General features: G+C 35.9%; 1 protein-coding gene across 1 annotated transcript in view; it reads left to right on the top strand.

Moving 5' to 3' along the window:
• The window catches only part of kuz (zinc-dependent metalloprotease kuz), a 69,293-nt gene extending 51,740 nt beyond the window's left edge, over nt 1-17,553 (top strand). Inside the window, exons 5-17 of the mRNA XM_013309693.1 lie at nt 8,698-8,878; nt 9,159-9,312; nt 12,000-12,164; nt 12,444-12,615; nt 12,949-13,160; nt 13,482-13,716; nt 14,144-14,261; nt 14,411-14,580; nt 14,891-15,153; nt 15,431-15,663; nt 15,989-16,158; nt 16,337-16,425; nt 16,547-17,553. Of these exons, the coding sequence (XP_013165147.1) occupies nt 8,698-8,878; nt 9,159-9,312; nt 12,000-12,164; nt 12,444-12,615; nt 12,949-13,160; nt 13,482-13,716; nt 14,144-14,261; nt 14,411-14,580; nt 14,891-15,153; nt 15,431-15,663; nt 15,989-16,158; nt 16,337-16,425; nt 16,547-16,552 (2,168 nt within the window). The 3' untranslated portion in view covers nt 16,553-17,553. The remainder of the gene's footprint in view (nt 1-8,697; nt 8,879-9,158; nt 9,313-11,999; nt 12,165-12,443; nt 12,616-12,948; nt 13,161-13,481; nt 13,717-14,143; nt 14,262-14,410; nt 14,581-14,890; nt 15,154-15,430; nt 15,664-15,988; nt 16,159-16,336; nt 16,426-16,546) is intronic.
• Nucleotides 17,554-18,382: the final 829 nt, after the last annotated feature.

The raw sequence follows: 18,382 nt of genomic DNA, 5'->3' as shown, positions 1-18,382 counted from the left end.
AAATATTTAAATGTATTTTCGGCGTCGCTAACAAAATTGCCATCAAACCGGCAGCCACATTCCGAGCCGGTCTCGATACATATTCATTCGTCCGTAGGCTGCACTGAAATGGTAATTTCGTGTCGACAACACGACCGAACGTCGGGCTTTGCATTTTTGCCAACTTAGCGGCCGTAATTTCAGTGCGGTATGTACACTAGTAAAAGCTCACCTGAATTCTCCTGTATATAAACAGTTTCTGTTTACTGCCAACCCTTATCTCGTTCCCATTTACTACGGGTAACCAGGAATGAAAAATGAAGAAATAATTAAGGAATATTATCATTTTCTATTTTGCATAAGTATTGTTTGCATTGTGTCCATTTATTTTATTGTATAAGCGTTATTAAATAGTCTTGGAGAAGAAATATGACACAGTTTTTACGTTAATTTTCTTTATAATAATGGAAAATGTAAAATAAAATTTGTTCACTTACTTAATCGATGTAGGGAAAATTAATTACATTCAGGCAATTTGTGATTTTCTCATCATCAAAACAATATCCGTTCAATAACATAAAGCAGACAACTAAAATAACTACATCATAATCGTAATTTTCTTATAAAAACATTGTAGCTCAGATTAAAGATTATGGTTGTGCGTAGTAAACTTTGGAACAGAACCTTACCGCTTAAAACTGATGTCACATATAGATTAATAAATCAAGAACATTTCATATTTATTTTTGATATTGTATTTATCTCAGGTGCGTTTTTATATGTGTTCTTTTGCGGGTGGTGTGCAATAATCACCTATTAGTATAAATTGCAGCGTGTCATGCAATTATTTTTGGCACGCATACTCGCGTTTACACTTGACCTCTTTTATATCTAAACAAAGATTATTATTGAATTGTTTGTCTAGCATTATTACAAAATTAATATTCAGAATTAAAATACCTTGAAAAAAATCTTGGCAAACAGACGGACGGACAACAAAGTGATCCTATAAGAGGTCCTTTTTTCCCTTTGAGGCACGGAACCCTAAAAAGAATGACTTGATGTGGATATTACTTAATTTAATAATTTTGATAATGTAACCAGAGGTCCATTGTGTCTGGGATAAGGTTTGCGGATGCGGTTACGGATTGCGAAAATGAAGGCGTCTTTATCGTCATTTGAAGTTCTTCCCGTGAAGCAAAAAAAAAATAAACAAATATAAGTAAACACTGGCAACATTATTTTGTTCGGCAATAAAACATTCATTTGATCGGAAAGAAATAAATAGATATATAGGGAGTAAACAGGGGTCGCGTTTGTAGCTACGTTTGTTTTCATTACGACTTATTGGACAGTTGTATCTGGCACTGGGGGTCCCTCCCTTTTTATTCATTCAGTATCAGCTTGTTATTTGAATATGAAAGACACGATTTGTTCAATCAATAATGACTGCTATTTATTGTAAAATAAAGCTTTTTATTGTGCTGCCGCTGATTTATTTTAAATGAATTGGAATATATCTTTAGGACGTGAGTATTTCTGTTGTTATTTATTATAAAAAATATTTTGTTACATATATCTGAAAGTTTAAATAATATTTTAAAAAATGCTATTTTATTGTAAAATAAATATAAAAGCATGTAAGCAATGAGATTATGTGTCAGATCAAAGCGTGTTATAAAGTATTTTCGGCTCAAAATATTAGATAAAAACCTTAAAGAGGATCAGCTAAAATTGCATTATGTACGAAAAGTTGTAAGCCTAAGTGCACATTTAGCTATACTAAAGGAGCTCTTAGTCTTCAAACTGCTTCGGCACAAACACATAAGGTAAAGACAGCTTTTGAATTTTAATTAAGACACGTAACGCGTACTTAAACATCTTAAGACTTTTAGGCCGTTTTTAATGTGAAGAAATTAAAATAGGACATCCTTTATAAAAACTAAAACGAATAACATCAAAATATACGAGCCTTTATAGTTCTAACTATATACATGTACAGTAACAGTTCGTTAGTTTGAACTTCATCAGCTATTGTACTGTGAATATTTTTTATTGAATTTATCCTGTTGTCTTCCTTTCTGAGAATGGTAAAGTTATGCGTCATTATAAAACAGTATTGGTAGAACTGAACGTGAATTCAATGAATCATAAACCGAAACTTGGTAATGTTACTTATCAATATGAGTTGATAAATTAAATTTACAGATTTAATTTTACTTTTCCTCATAATTTTAGACTTGTGTATTTTACTATCGTAATCCCCGTTTAAAACATATTGTTATCTCTGTTTTGTCAGAGATAATGACAAGGATGACGATATGTTTTATACAGATATTTAGAATAAGCGATAGACAGCGTCAGATATTTTAGCTAAAGCTTTAAATGAGCCTAAATTGCACAATCTATTATGCACAATTGTGAAACTATAAATCAATTCACTGAATTTTGATTGTGAACAAATTGACCGTTACTAGCCACTATATAATACGAGATAGTACCGAGAACGATCTGCATTGTTAACATTCAACTTCGTGTGAGGACTGCGGTCAAAATATTCTAGTTTAATGCACGGATACACAATTGTAGTGCCCGTTTGTTAGTGCCCGACAATCATTTGACATATTGTTCTGGACTCTAGGGTTAACGTATGTTAGAGAATCCCACATAACTACCGTGCCTTCCCCGAGGTACGGAGTATGCCTAAAGCATTCCCCTCTGGAACAAAAAAAGGGCTAACGTATGTTAATTAACATAATATTCTCTACATTTATCATATGTATAAATAATTCATTCATAGTTCTATGTTATGTGGTCTATAACTAGCTGTTGCCGCGACTCGGTCCGCGCGGAATTAAAAAAAAAACTATTGGTCGCAGTGTTATGTTATACAGCCTAAAGACTTCCTCTATAAATGGACTATCCAACAAGAAAAGGATTTCTAATCGGACCAGTAGTTCCTGAGATCAGTGCGTTTAAACAAACAAACTCTTCAGCTTTATAATATTACGCTAGAGTACCAAATAAATATTGGGGGGAAATGTTTTAAATTGTAATTCAAAAATAAAGTTTTGGTACACTATTTTTAAATATAAACACTCAGGTTTTGTTTTATATTGTATTTCTGTGAGTAATCCATTCCTTAGTCACGAGCTGGCGAAAATAAACAAACTTCTTAAACGGCACGTGTACGTTACCTCTATAAAACGTTTACCTACTTTATTTGTGTATTTGGGCAAAGCTTTAGTACACAATGGTACTCTTAAGCGTCCCCGGGCTCTGCTAGCTTTGCGATTCCACACGTCGCGTCTCGTGCCGCACCAACTTCCCTTACAAATTGCTAGCCCAGCTTACCGGCTTTAACAGGCAAACTGCTCCTGATATTTCATTTGTCGCAAAAACAATTCCAACCAAATCTGGCAATTTAATACTCACCGAGCTCTGTAAGTATTAATCGCGGAAGTTGATTCGAATAAGCCTTATCTTCACGCTCCGAGACGTGAGCGTAATGGAAGTTTGATTAAATAAACTCGATCCTTTCTGAGCGTGTCTAAATCTCGTTATACATGGGTGAATAGACACAATATTGTATGAAAAAGTTTAAATAAACCACGCCCTTGACTTATTTTAGAGGTTAATGATAATTATTTTCATATACTTTTTATGCTATTTTTCATACACTAGAGTTTGGTGGGGTTCTGATGTATAAATGTATTCATTAAAATACCACGGTAAATAAGACCGTACCTTCTTAATTTATATATTTGTATGTATATCATAGAGTAGAATTTATATAAACTATTTGCTGTTTGAGAGAAGTAGTAATAGTACGACTGAATACATTTTGAAGTTACCACAAAGCTTTCAACTTCAAGCCTTAAAGTTTGCCAAAGTAAAAGTAGCGCTTTTTTACCTAAGAAAGGCAACTGTTAAACAAATGGATGAAAGCAAATTAAGTTTTTTAGGTTTTTGAAGTAACAAACTTTTATACTTGTAATCTTTGAGCAACCTGTTTAATAACATTGCCATCCCTTTCATTATCTTTGAAAAAGAAAGGAATCGATAATGGTTGATATTCAAGGTAATAGGTATTTGGTCGTTGTATAAAGTTTTAAACCAAACAATTTACTAGCTAAATATTCCTAATTAAAACTTCCTAGAAATTAGAACACAATGTAAGCTAATTAAATGTATTAGATAAAAATATTACGAGTATTCGTGTCTTAGTAATTTGAAAGTTTCGCATGATAAGAGTGTAAATATTTGATGTATCTACAAGTTGGACTGTGTAAGTCACTTACACAAAATGAAACCTGCGTGTAAGTAATTCAATTGAGCGGAACACGCAAGTTGTGCGATTCGTTCGCAGCTCAGAGCTCGTGTACAAACTCATCTTATCGTATTGCGACTCGAGAATATTGCTCTTTCACAATATGTATATAACTATATGCGTAGAATGTTATTAAAGGTATTTTTACATCTCTCTGTCCTTATATCATAGTATATGTAGGGTAAACGCAACATGTTTGTCCTCCAGGATCGATCTATTTATCATTTTAATCGTCACTTATTTATGAACCATCTTTTATATTATATTATACATCCATGTATAGCTAGGCCTATACCTATATGTTCATACTTTAAGTTTTTCTTGTCACATGCGATTCTTGCCTCGTATTAACATGCCCATACCATGTTAACCTCTTTGCTTTTTAATTTTTTATATCTAATATAATTAAGGGAATTCATTTTAGTAAAATGCATAATGAAATTAAAGTAGAAAGTTTAACAAATGTTGCTTGCCAAGAAATGGGAGCTTATCTACGAATGAATATTTTGGAAATGCTTTCGTAGTCTTTATACTGAATGTTTTATTTATAACTGAAAAACAATTTAAATATCGTTATAGTTTTAAAATGTATCTTTATTTCGTACTGTTTATTCATATTATTATGTAAGTTGTACACTCGATGAATTATAGATGTACTAGCTGTCGCAACTGCGTCTTTACTTAAAAGACTTGCGGACTTAAAAGAAAACTTAATATGTAGCCTATGTGTTCTTCCATTCTATGTTCTACATCTATATCAAATTTCAGCGAGATACGTTGAGCCGTTTCAGAGATACCTTCAAACAAACATCCATCCATCCATCTATAATCTTCTATCTATAATTATAGATAGAAGATTATATATTTAATGAATCAATTACTCAAAGAAATATTACAGAAAGATTATTCTTAAACAAAGCTTTGAAGTAGTAGTGTCGACAAATTAGTTTATTATAAAAAAAAAATTAAACATATGTGAGCTCTTACTCTTTGGGAAATTAATCTGTTACAGCATATTTAAAATTATGTAAGTTTAATATTAAATTGTGTTTTTAATTGTTGTTTCCACAACGAAAACATTAAATAGTCATTACAGATGTATATCGCTTTGTTTATAAAAACTTTATTTAACGACCACGCTTGGTGTTTAATGTCGCTATTTAAACGCTCCAGTTGAAACTTGTTGGTATCACTGAATCATACGGATATTCCAACCTCCAATGGGTTATTCCCAGTTAAATTAATTCAGAATACATTGTATATTTGGATAGTTTGAACAAAGGAAAACTACAAGTGCGGATTTTTTTTTAATCTGATAAACGCTAAATGAAAATGAATATTGTCATCAATGTCTTTCATGATATTAAATACTCTTATTTTTCGAGAAATTTGTGTCCTCTGATATATAATTATATGTTCTCTTTATATATATGATACAGTTTGTATATACTTAAGTCGAAGCACGTAGGAATCGCTTTGAAAACTTCAAACATATCATGTACCTATTTAATTAGAGTGATATTTTATCGTGGGCTTTATTAAAAATTGTCGGTCGCAGTCTGCGAGTAAGGTGCCTCAATATCAGACAATTTTTGTAAATAATGCGTTGTTCGTGAGGACACATTTGGCTGAATATTGTTGCGTATATTTCATCTCAACACTATTGAGTCTTTGTAGAGAAAATTATTAAATCTTAACATAAGATTTTTTAATCTTTTGTCGTAAAATCCCACCTGGCTGGCCCAAAAACCTCGGTTAACTTTTGGCGCCCAGACAGACCTCTGCCAAGGCAAATCTTGTTAGTGGGGAAACAGGACTAATAGCTAGATTCTTAATAACTTTGTAAGGTATTATGCTCAAAAACATCGACTTATTTATCTAAAATTTTATCATGACGATAAGGTAAGTTTACGTTGCCGTGAGCTACACAACAACGACCAAAAGCGAATATAATGAATGTGATTATATGCAAAATGCAGCAAGTAAATATGAGATTTGTATAGAGCGTAGGCATTAACGGCGCGTGCCGGCAGCGAGTAATTTCCGCTATCTGGCGGTCGCGCAGGAGCTTCGTTAAAATGCAGCGCGCCGGATGCGAACGCCAATGCGCCCTAACACGACACATGAGCGAAAAAATACTCCGCCATTCAGCGCATTTTAATTTTAAAACCCCGTTGCTTCGTTTGCGCTCTGATTTTTTTTTACTCTCTTCTTCCACTCACTCCGTCACTTTATTCTCTTTGCATACATGCGCCTCAGCAGCGCGAGCGGGACTAAACTAATATGCCGTTATTTAATTTTTTAAAAAGGATCTCTGTTATTTCGTGTGCACTTTTTTGATGTTAACAAATTTTTTTGGCGCGCTTTGTTCTATTTACGAAGTGGATGTTACAACTTTTTAATTACACTAAAATGTTTTCGGCGTAAATATGAAGCTGCCACTATAGATGCCATGTTTCACACCGTCTACAATGATAAAACATTGTGTTGCCCGTAAATATTTAACTTGTACTAAACTAAATATTTTTAATGTTTGTTTTTCTGCTGTTTTAATTGTTTCAAACTAAAAACCTATTAACATTGGGATCAGATTGATCAGATCAGAAAAACCATTATAGAACTTGTGTATATCTTTTACAAGAATGCTATGTAAATATTTGTATGTTTATTGTTAGAGTGAAAAACCGACACTGTGCTGGTTTATCGGGGCAACACTAAACCCATTAAAATATCAACGCTTATGTCCCCTCACTAATCGATCTGACACTTGACTTGGTAACGTAAGCGCCGCCATTTACTCCAAATTATTCTTACTAATATCGTCTAATAGTATGTTGATTGTACCCTAAGATTATCTGGTAAGCGCACTTGCTTAAATTAATTAATACTTTTTCTAGTGCATTTATTGCACCCTCTTAGTTTTACGATGATGTACTTATGTATCCGCTCACCCTTACTTTAATGTCTTTGTTCTTATAACTCTCGGCCTGCATGGCCACGTGACGTCATGGTACTAAGCAGACTAGGGCGGAGTTAGTGTTAGGGGGAGTCATCGGCAAAACTTCTGCGCGCGGCTAATATCTCTGTAAGACTAGGCAGCTGAAATATTCATAGTATTTCTTGAACAGTTCAATGTGATTTACAAGGAATAGGATTAAATTTATTTTTAAAGCCGCACGGACGGAGTCACGGTCGTCAGCTAGTAAATAATAGTGGTAATATGTATTTGAACTTTACACAGCGCCCTCTTGTGCTATCCGAGTTAACTTATGAAGCGCCTGTTCTTTATTATTTTTAGTGTACCCATCCTGCTAACTCAAGCAGCAAACTTAGACTTTGTCATGAATAATTTAAACGGTCCGCAATATTATGCGAAATATCACAACTCTCCAAGGCCTGGTTTAGTCAACTAGGAAAAATGTACGACATTTGTTTAATAACGGTGTATCCTGTTTACAGTTAAACTTATAGCCTATTTGGATAGACAGTTATAAACTTGATGTTATGTTTTATTCAAATCTTGTATTAAAGATTTTCAATGTCGCGTTTTGTCACATTCACCACTTAGATCCAATGAACTGTTTTAATTTTGACTGCTAAACTTCTAGTTTCAGTAATACTTATTCAAATTATTTCCCAATGTAATTAAATATCGATTTTTGTAAATTTAATGTAACAAAAGACATACAAACAATTTTTTCGATATTGATGACTGTTCAGAAGAACAACCCCACTTTGGAAATCGAAATGCAACATTCACGCTTTGCAGAATCTTGGCTTTGATAAAAGGATAACAAAAAACTGGTCTTTTGTGAAATGTGTAAATTATTGGCCAGCTGGACGTTATTAGACCCCCAATTGTAAAATATCTTGTAGAGGACAAAAGATACAGCAAATATTAATCCCTCAAAAATAAATTCACATTAATGTCAGTATTTTGTCTTTGTGAAAGGACTAAACCAAAAATATGATGCGTTAGTCTGTCTGTATAAATTTATGAATATTACTTTCAAGGTTATATTGATAATAGATACTCAATTACATTAATTCTTTTAATTTAAATGGCATTATTTTGTTAGAAATCCAAATTATCTGAATGTACATTTTTCATTCGTAACGATTTTTGCGTCTGATTTTATTAATTGTAAATTAATATAATGTACGGCTTCTTATTTCTAGTTAAATAATTTATTTAGTTGTTAAGTATATTTTCCTTATTATTTTTTGCACTTTAAGGTAAAACAAGGAGCGAGGGGAAATAGATAAAAAGAATACAAATAAAGTATTATAGACTTTTGAGGAAAATTAACATGTTTAAGATTATAATAATAAGCATAAAATACTTCTTTAATTAAACAGTAACCTAATAATTATTTTGTTGTTGTCAGGCCACGTGGGTGGTTGCGGTATCACAGACGAAGTGGTGCAGTGGATGGACCGCATACAGAATTCTGGGGTCGATGACGACCCGCCAACCTCACCCGCACCCTCACAGACACAACCGTCATCACAGCCACAACCGTCGCACACACCACCACACCCCAACAGTCTACGAGATGATCCACCAAGGTATGATGTATCATCAATCTTCCCGTTTACTACGGAAGTTTGACATATAGTATTTATTACTGTTACATACATGTGAATGTTACATATAACAGCGTATTCACGCGGCTTTATCATTGGATTCGATAAAACCTTTCTTACTCCAAATTACCAGGACATCATAAAGACATGTGGTAATGCAGAGGTGCCACATCATATTCTCCTTATTTTGTTCTCTACCTTACATTTCTGATTCCCTAGTTCTTATACTTTTTTCTATAAGCAGTATTCTTATTGTTTCTAGGTATTGGGAGCATCATAATAAATATTCGAGAGCGGCGAACACAGGCGAGCACACACGTAAGCGGCGAGCTGCGAACGATAACAGAAACACGTGCTCGCTCTTTATAGAGACAGATCCGCTCATCTGGCGTCACGTCAGGGAAGGATTCCCCGATGTGAGTCTATTTCAGAACCCGTATAAGCTTTGAATTTATAATATGTACTTGGAACTACACTGCGGTATAGAATCTTGGAACTCGATTTCACTTTCTTTGAGAAATTGTTTAACATTTTGCACACTTATTAAGAACCGATGATACAGTACAATCTTAATCAAAGAATACTAGGATAGCAAAATAAAAGAAATAAATGCCTTAGTAGACTTTTTAATCTCTCACAATTTAAGACTCATCTTGACGGGAAAAATTCCCGGTAAAAGGAATGTTGGTCGCAAAAAGAAATCCTGGTTGCGCAACATCCGAGAGTGGACAGGGGTTGCGAGTGCTGCCCAACTATTTCCCCTCGCAAGAGACAAGAGAAAATATGGAGAACTGATCTCTAACCTTCGTTAGTCGGAGAGGCACCTCAAGAAGAATACTTTTTAATATAATTTGTAAATATACTTACGGACGCTATAAAAATGATGTCATCGCTCTCAGCTTGTGTTAAATGTAGACACGTTTTATGATCGTACGTGAAAGTTATTATTCGATGCGCTAAGTTATGATGTTACCAACTAGCTTACAAAGTTTGTACGCTTATACTTCGAAAGCACGCCTTCTATTTTGTTAACTATTTGGATGAAGCGATATATACTGGATACTTTAATCTTCATTAGAGTATTGAATTCTCTCAAAACAAAACTCAACAAGAGAAATACTGTATACGGTTTAAATCAATACTGATCTTTGGGACTGTGCTATTTGTATAAGCATTGAAAAAATATTATCTTTAAAGTTTTCTTATCAATGTCGTAACTTAAATGAAATTGTGACTTGTTTGTAAATGCATTGTCCTTTTTCTTGTTCAATGGAACAAAATACAATCCCGAGAGAGAGAGATAACCACATTAAAAAAAAAACACAGTACTCCTAGTTCAGTAGGTCTGTCAAAGCTTTAACTCCATTAGTGGATCAGAAGTGAAAATGATAAATGACTCGTAAACATCGAGCTAGTAAAATCAAATTAGTCTTGCAAAATTATGTGCTCAAGGTCAGAGGAAATCGATTAAGCTTATCTAGATAAATATTGCGTCATTGTGATAATCGACGGTAAATTATAAATGCGAATGTTTAGATGGATGCATGGATGAATGTTTGTTTGAGGGTATCTTCAGAACGGTTCAACCGATCCGGCAAAATTTTGGCATACATGGAATAACATAGTCTAATAATGGCATAGAACATAGTCTGGAAGAACATCGGCTACTAATTAAGATTTTATTTAGTTCTGCGCCGGTGTCGCTGGCGACATCTAGTTAAAAAAAATCAAAAACATATAGTTGTCGCGGTTTTTCCCAAGATAATGTAAGGAATGACAAGTGTTTATTCAAAAAACGCAACATATCATTTCTTATCGCGTGTTTAAAATGCAAAATAGAACATAAAGATTGTAAATTTTAGTTAGAGGAAGTAATAAGATAGTATTATATATGCGAAATGTTTAAAACTTGAATAATATTGCACTTTCTGTATTAACTATTTGAATATAAAACTCAAGGCGTATGCTATGTCACTTTAAGTCTAAAGTTCTTAGCTCTCCCGGTATATCATCTTGCTTCAAGAAATTATTTAACTTCTCGCTTTATGCTTGCATTTCTCTTGGAACTTGCAACTTTATAAAGTAAAATACCGTAGAATTTAATTCAACTGCAAATCGAATAATCATGTCGCAATTTTCTCTAAACTGTGACGAGATGAAGGCATTGGTAATTCCTCAGTATTGTGCAATATTTGTGATGAAATGTTCTTTATAGGATTTCAATTTAAAATGGCGAATTACTGTTTGTTTTGGCTAAAAAATAAAGAGTTATGTCACTATGATATTATGTGTTTACCTATCAATACTATAGACGCAATATATCTTATTTCTTACTATATCTTACTAATATTATAAATAAGAATGTTTGTATGGATGGATGGCTGTATGGATCTCGCTAAAATTTGGCATAGATATAGAACATAGAACCTGGAAGAACACATAGTTACAATTAAGCTTTTTTTGTTACAATTAAGAGCGCGAACGAAGTCGCGGGCGACAGCTAGTAGTTAAATATTTTGCAACAACAATGATAAAACTGCAACATTGTGTGCAAACTCTTTAAAACTATGTTACATTTATTCTTTAGAAAATTCCCATAAACATAAAACGCGAGCATAAACAGCGCAGGTAACGAGCTATGGAACATTCTTTGTAGAAACGTCGGTAACATTTTTTTTTCCAAAAAAAACTAATATTTTGTGCAGTATATTAATATGCTACGCTTGAAATAACATTTCCTAGTTTTTTCATTACTAGGAAATGTAAGAATTAATTAAATGCAAGAAAATAAAAAAATTGACAATTGACAGTGATTATTGACAAAAATAATTATTGTTGTAACATATTTATGTGACACTAGTTATCATTCGCGGTTCCATCCACGCTGAATTAAAAATACAAAAACTCAATGAGTAGCCTATCTGTTCTTCCAGACTATGTTTTATTTCTATGCCAAATATCAACAAGATCAGTTGAGTCGTTCCAGAGATACCTTCAAAAAATATCTATCCATCTAAACATTCGCATTTATGATATTAGTAAGATTCCTAACTACTTTCCGCAATATAAAATTGGTATTGAAATTGATTTTGCCTTTTTTCAGCATCGAGACAGAAGTAAAAAGAGTGAAGTGGATATGAAGACACGAGAAGAGATCCTATCGCTAATATCACATCACGTGGAGGCCGTCAACTACATATATAGAGATACGAAGTTCGACGGCCGTTTGCAACATAGGAATATTAAGTTTGAAGTACAACGAATTAAGGTAAGGAATCTTCAAACTACAATAACATACTAGAGTATGATTCACACAATCTCCTACAAAATATTATAGAACTTAAAAGTAAGGATTTTTAACACAATTATAACTTTTTTTTTATGAACACCTACTATTTAATTGCTTTACGAAGTTTACGAACACTCAAATGAGGACATGAAGAACATGGGACGGAACTATTCCTATCTATAGAAGTATATATCCTTTTTAATAGAAAGTTCTACGAAAAAAAGATGTCGTTGTTATTCTCATGTTGTCTCTTTGCAGATCGATGACGACTCGATGTGCAGCCCGCATCACTTCGGCGCGGAGAACAATCAGTTCTGCCAGGAGAACATTGACGTCTCCAACTTTCTCAATCTGCACTCGCTCGGCAACCACGAGGACTTCTGCCTAGCCTACGTATTTACATACAGAGACTTCACCGGTGGCACGTTAGGTACCCAAGTGCTACTAAATTATCAACATCTCCCTGTCCTTATCATATTTTATTGTGGGTTTTAGTGCCCCCTTAAGTGGCTCCTAAGTAGACTATCTTAATCCACACTTTTGCGATTTATCCTCCTGTTTTATAGTTTTTAAATTAACTTGATAAATATAATAGTAATTTCCTTGTAAATTTGGGAGTAATGTCAGAAATGAGAAGAACTGTAGAATTTGGTTATCTATTGTATGTTCGTGTTCGATAAGTCGTATTGTTTTGCAATATTTGCGTTTCAAACATAAGATTGTTTATATATGAGCCATCGATGTTAAATCGCATTACTGTTAGGGCTGGCGTGGGTGGCGAGCGCCAGCGGTGCGTCTGGCGGTATCTGCGAGAAATACAAGACGTACACGGAGACAAACGGCGGCATGTACCAGAGCACGAAGCGTTCTCTCAACACCGGCATCATCACATTTGTTAATTACAATAGCCGCGTGCCGCCAAAAGTCAGTCAGCTCACCCTCGCGCACGAGATCGGACACAACTTTGGATCACCGGTACGTACACATATTCACAAAAAATATGATACGATTAAATGACTACGTACAGTATATTCAAGAAATGACAAGCGACTACAGTCTGAAAGAGATTGTTGCTTTGTTTGGACATTTTTTTAAAAATATTATTAGATGGCAAACGAGCAACGGTCGCCAAAATAACGATGCGACCGCTGCCCATAGACATTCGAAATGACAGATGCGTTGACTAACTTTAATCAATGCCTATGCGTCCCTCCTTCGTCAAATCGATTTCCCCTTTACATCCAATATTTATAGAAACGGTCTTATAAAACTTAAATCGTAATATGTTCGTTACAGCACGACTACCCATCCGAGTGTCGTCCGGGAGGTCAGCAGGGCAACTACATAATGTTCGCATCGGCGACGTCAGGAGACCGGCCCAACAACGGACGCTTCAGTGCCTGCTCCATCGGCAACATCAGCGCGGTGCTGGACGCCGTGCGGGAGGAGCGCAAGCGCAACTGTCTCACTGCCAGCGAGGGCGCATTCTGTGGGAACAAGATCGTTGAAGCTGGCGAGGAGTGTGACTGCGGTATACATCTCACTATACCACTCTCATCATAGATTATAACGACGTTCCCTGCAATATTCAATATGTATTATCCGACTCGAAGGACCATATGTTGGGGTCTCTGCTGCTGCTGCTGCTGCTGCTGCTAACGCTTTGTGTTGTTAAAATTTATTTATTGTCATATGTTAGTGTTTTTTTTCTTCAGAGAATAAGATAATATTTTTTTCTTAAGAGTATGTAACTGTCATCTGTCATAGATATGCATTCAACCGTCGTTATAACCGATATTTAAACCAATAAGCGGCAAGCAAACAAGGAATTTACATAGTTGCTGACCGCACCCAAACATTAGATTTTTGTTTCATAACAAGGATTAATTTGACACGAAATTTGATTAAGAAACTCGTCTTCTGCTTTCAAATGATAAAAAATTTATACTATGTTATAGGTTACGATGAGAACGAATGCAAAGACCGGTGCTGCTATCCGCGTCAGCTCAGCGCCTACGACAGGGAGAGGAACACCACGGCCAAGGGATGCACCAGGAAGGCGAACACGCAGTGCAGGTTAATATTAACATTTTTACTTCTATATCATAGAATATGTTACAGCAGAATGAGATAATATTCTTAGGAAGTCACCTCATGGAAGTTCTTATTATTGATCTATCCTCTAGTTCGTCTCTATTTATCGTGATGTGTTGTTTGTGCGTCAGTCCGTCGCAAGGTCCGTGCTGCAACTCAGAGACGTGCCAGTTCGTGGGTGCGGCGCGCAACCAGACGTGTCGCGAGGCGAGCGAGTGCAGTCACGCCTCGTACTGCTCCGGCCGCTCCGCCGAGTGCCCCACACCGCAACCCATGCCCAACCACACCAAGTGCAACAATGGTATTTATACCTTCCCTTTATTAAATCTAAGTTATACCAATGTGTTTTTCCATTTACATATGTACATATATCCGAAGTTCTTACCGTGAAGGAAAACAAGAAGTGAAGTGAAAGGAGAATCAAAGATATGTGTAAAATCAACCAACCCGCAGTGGTCCAGCGTGGACGACTATGGCCTTATCACCCCTAAGTTAGTGTGGGCTCTGAAACCCTCAGTGAAGACGTATACTGAGCTCAGTATCAGCTGACGATGATGATAGTGCACTTATAAATTATCAATTTATCATCTTAATTGATAAAATGTGTACAGATACTCAGCTGTGCATCAATGGCGAGTGCCGCGGCTCCATCTGCCTGGCGTGGAACATGACGGAGTGCTTCCTGTCGTCGAGCCCGGCTGCTGCGGGCGACGGCGTCACGGCCGTGGTGGACCGCCGCGCGCTGTGCCAGCTCGCCTGCCAGACCGGACCCTCGCCCTCCACCTGCCGCAGCACCGCCACCTTCGCCAGCAGGGTCGGCCTGCCCAAGGGAGGGATCAGTTTGCGACCTGGATCGCCATGTGATAATTTTCAGGTACTATTGAGGAAGTTTTTTTAGTATTTTTTTTGTTTATTTTACGCCTGAGTATGATATGATACTATTAACCAGATTTGAATGAATTAACCTGTTTTTATTTGTTTTTTTTTAATATGAGTCTTAAACTTTCTCTAGCGTCCTGTCTAAACCTTAACAATACTTACTAGGGTATACACAAAAGAGTAAGGGAAACACAAGAGAAAAGAAGCTTTTTTTTAATACAAAAAAGATTGAGATAAAATGTAACGAAACATATTGGATTGTGTTGTTTCAGGGTTACTGTGATGTATTCCTGAAGTGCCGCGCGGTGGACGCGGAGGGTCCGCTGGCGCGGCTGAAGAACCTGCTGCTCAACCGCGCCACGCTGCAGAGCCTGCAGGCCTGGGTGACGGAGAAGTGGTGGCTGGTGCTGCTGGGCGGCGTCGCCCTCGTCGTCTGCATGGGAGCCTTCGTCAAGTGCTGCGCCGTGCACACGCCCTCATCAAACCCCAAGCGACCGCCCGCCAGGTCACCTTCATCACCATCTAAATAAAACTATGCTCTATATGTATGCCAAATTTCATCAATATACGTTGAGCCGTTCCGGAGGTACCTTCAAACCAACAAACATCCATCGAAACATTCGCATTCATAATATTAATAAGATATAAAATTCTCGTGTCACAATGTTACAATACTCCTCTTTAACAGCTTGACCGATTTTTATGAAATTTTATACGCATATTCAATAACTCTGATCTATTTATTAATCCCGCGTAGACAAAGCCGCAGGCAAAAGCTAGTAACTTATGAAATATTAAAAAATATAAAAAAAATGTATTGTGTTGCTTAGGCGGTTATCGGAGACTCTCCGTCGTCCTATGAACACGTTGCGGCGCATGCGGGGGCCGGGCGAGGCGCGGCGCGAGGGCGCAGGGCGCGCGCCCCCCCGACCCGGACACCGCCGCGCCCGCACCCACAAGGGCTACGCGCCGCCGCTCGCCTACGCGCCTAGAGACCTCGGTGAGAATTGTTTGCTCTACACATTTTCTTTCTAGCAGTGTCCTCTCCTTGAAAAATTAATATCTATGTCCAACGTTCAAGTTTTTTAAGTATGTAAAAATAATTTTGAATTTGTTTCGAAAACTAATGTCGTTTGTATCTTATCGAAAGGATTAAAGAACTGTTTTGTGTTCTGCAGCGTCAGCGCCGCCAGGGCCTAGCGGTCGAAGACACGACCCCTATGCGAATGCGTATCCACAATCCTACGAAATGAGACCACCACAAAAGGTACTATTATTATTGTAATTTGATTTTACTTGTTCCATACAAAATATTTAACTAAGCAAGATCTCATTGCTTTCATGTACAAAACGTAAAGCAAAAAATGAAAGTTTTATTGTCAAAACAGGTCTGACAGTACGAGCAATGCCCATCAGGGGTTGTAGAAGAGTGTGTGGGCGGGGCCGGGGGCGGGGGAGTTGTGGGCGGGGCAAGCACGGCAGTGGGCGGGGGCGGGGCTCAGCTGGAGCTGGTGGCGCTGGCTCCGGGCGTGCCGCTGCTGCTGGGCTACGTGTACCGCGCTCCTGACCACAAAGTGACTGTGGCCTCGCAGACCACCATCACGCTGCACTCGCCCGAGACCCTGCAGGTCACAAACCCGCAACGCTCACAAACTGACATATGAAACTCGGTACATATGGACGGCGACTAATAAACTATTGTACGTTTTTTTTTTAAATAATTTAAAGTGTTGTGTAGTTGTGTCAGTTTGTATGTATTGTGCTAGTCAGTTGAATTGCATTTAAAAATCTTCCTACTACTAATAAAAAGTTGACACATCATAAAATCTCCGGGACTCTATAATAGTAATATATGTATTACTTATTTTTTAAGTAAACAGATCTCTAAAAAATGTGATTTGTGTTACAAGAGCTAATAAAACAATCATTATAGTCAAATCTAGATAAACGAGAACCCAAAGTATCCCGAGGTCGTACGTTAGAACCAGACAATGACTCTCACAGGTTTCTCGCTTATCCTGGTTCGACTGTACGACTGACACAACTCGCAATTTTATTTCAATATGTAGATATTAATTTTGTCTGTAGTTTCGTATAGTATTTCTTAAATCTGTTCATTTTAGCATGATATATGTAAGATAAAGAAATATTGTCTAAAATATATTTTTAAGAAAAATATTATATGACGCTTATTACTAAGGAACAATTGCTCTATTTTAACTTGTAATATACTCGTCTTTCTTTTTCCTTTTACATTTTTATTCTGTTTCTAGTTTTATCTGTGTGCTTTATTATTTAAAATATTTTGTTTATAAATATCTACATTTCGTTTATAATGAAGAATTTGTTCGGTTTCAGTTTAAAATAACTGTGTTATCAGTATCAAAATACTTTTAAAATAATTGTTATAACACTTACCGTGGGTTTCTAAGACCAATATCCCCGTCTAAAACATATTATTCTCTGTTTTGTTTAAGATAATGACAGGGATGATATGTTTTATACGGTGTTTTTGGTCTCAGAAAGCCACAGTTATTCTGTTCGAAAGAACAAAGGATGACAACATTAAAAGTGTTTCGCTATTGGAAAATGACTGTAATATGTTTTATATGTCAATGCAAAGATGTGTTTGTTTTCGTCGCCGGCCATCTTTATCGAGTTTAGATATTTTTAATGCAAGAAAGTGTAACGTATTTACGTGAAGGTAATTATAAAAATTACGAATGGACCTGAAATATCACAAGTACTATATAATTGCAATAATTATTCTCTTTAGTTTAATATTCTATAAGTTAATATGTTGCTCAAGAAAAATTTAAAAAATATACGAGTTTGGTTTCATTGTCGATACTTCAGAGTCGCTGAATATTTCGTTGGTTCCGACGTAAATAACGATAATTCATAATTCAACCTCTATGTGTGTTAATTTAATGCAAAAAATTGTAGACTTTTTTGTCCATTGTAAATTTTAACTTTCCTTTTATATAAAGTACAGTCAGCTGCATAAATATGTGTATATTTACTAAATTTCAGAAACTTGTATACTTAACTTTCGGTTTAATATATATATACTCGTATTAATTATTAGCATGTATACATTGTTGAACACATAAGCACGGATATGTGTATACATATTTTTGAAACCGAAGATGTAAACAAAGTTTCTGTAGCGTAGTAAATGTAAACATATTTATGCAGCTGACTGTACATACATTTACTACATA

Source organism: Papilio xuthus, unplaced genomic scaffold (genome assembly GCF_000836235.2).
Source record: "Papilio xuthus unplaced genomic scaffold, Pxut_1.1 DF827777.1, whole genome shotgun sequence".
Classification (NCBI taxonomy): Eukaryota; Metazoa; Arthropoda; class Insecta; order Lepidoptera; family Papilionidae; genus Papilio; species Papilio xuthus.
Note: the sequence above shows the minus strand (reverse complement) of the source record. Positions and strands in the feature narration are given on the sequence as shown.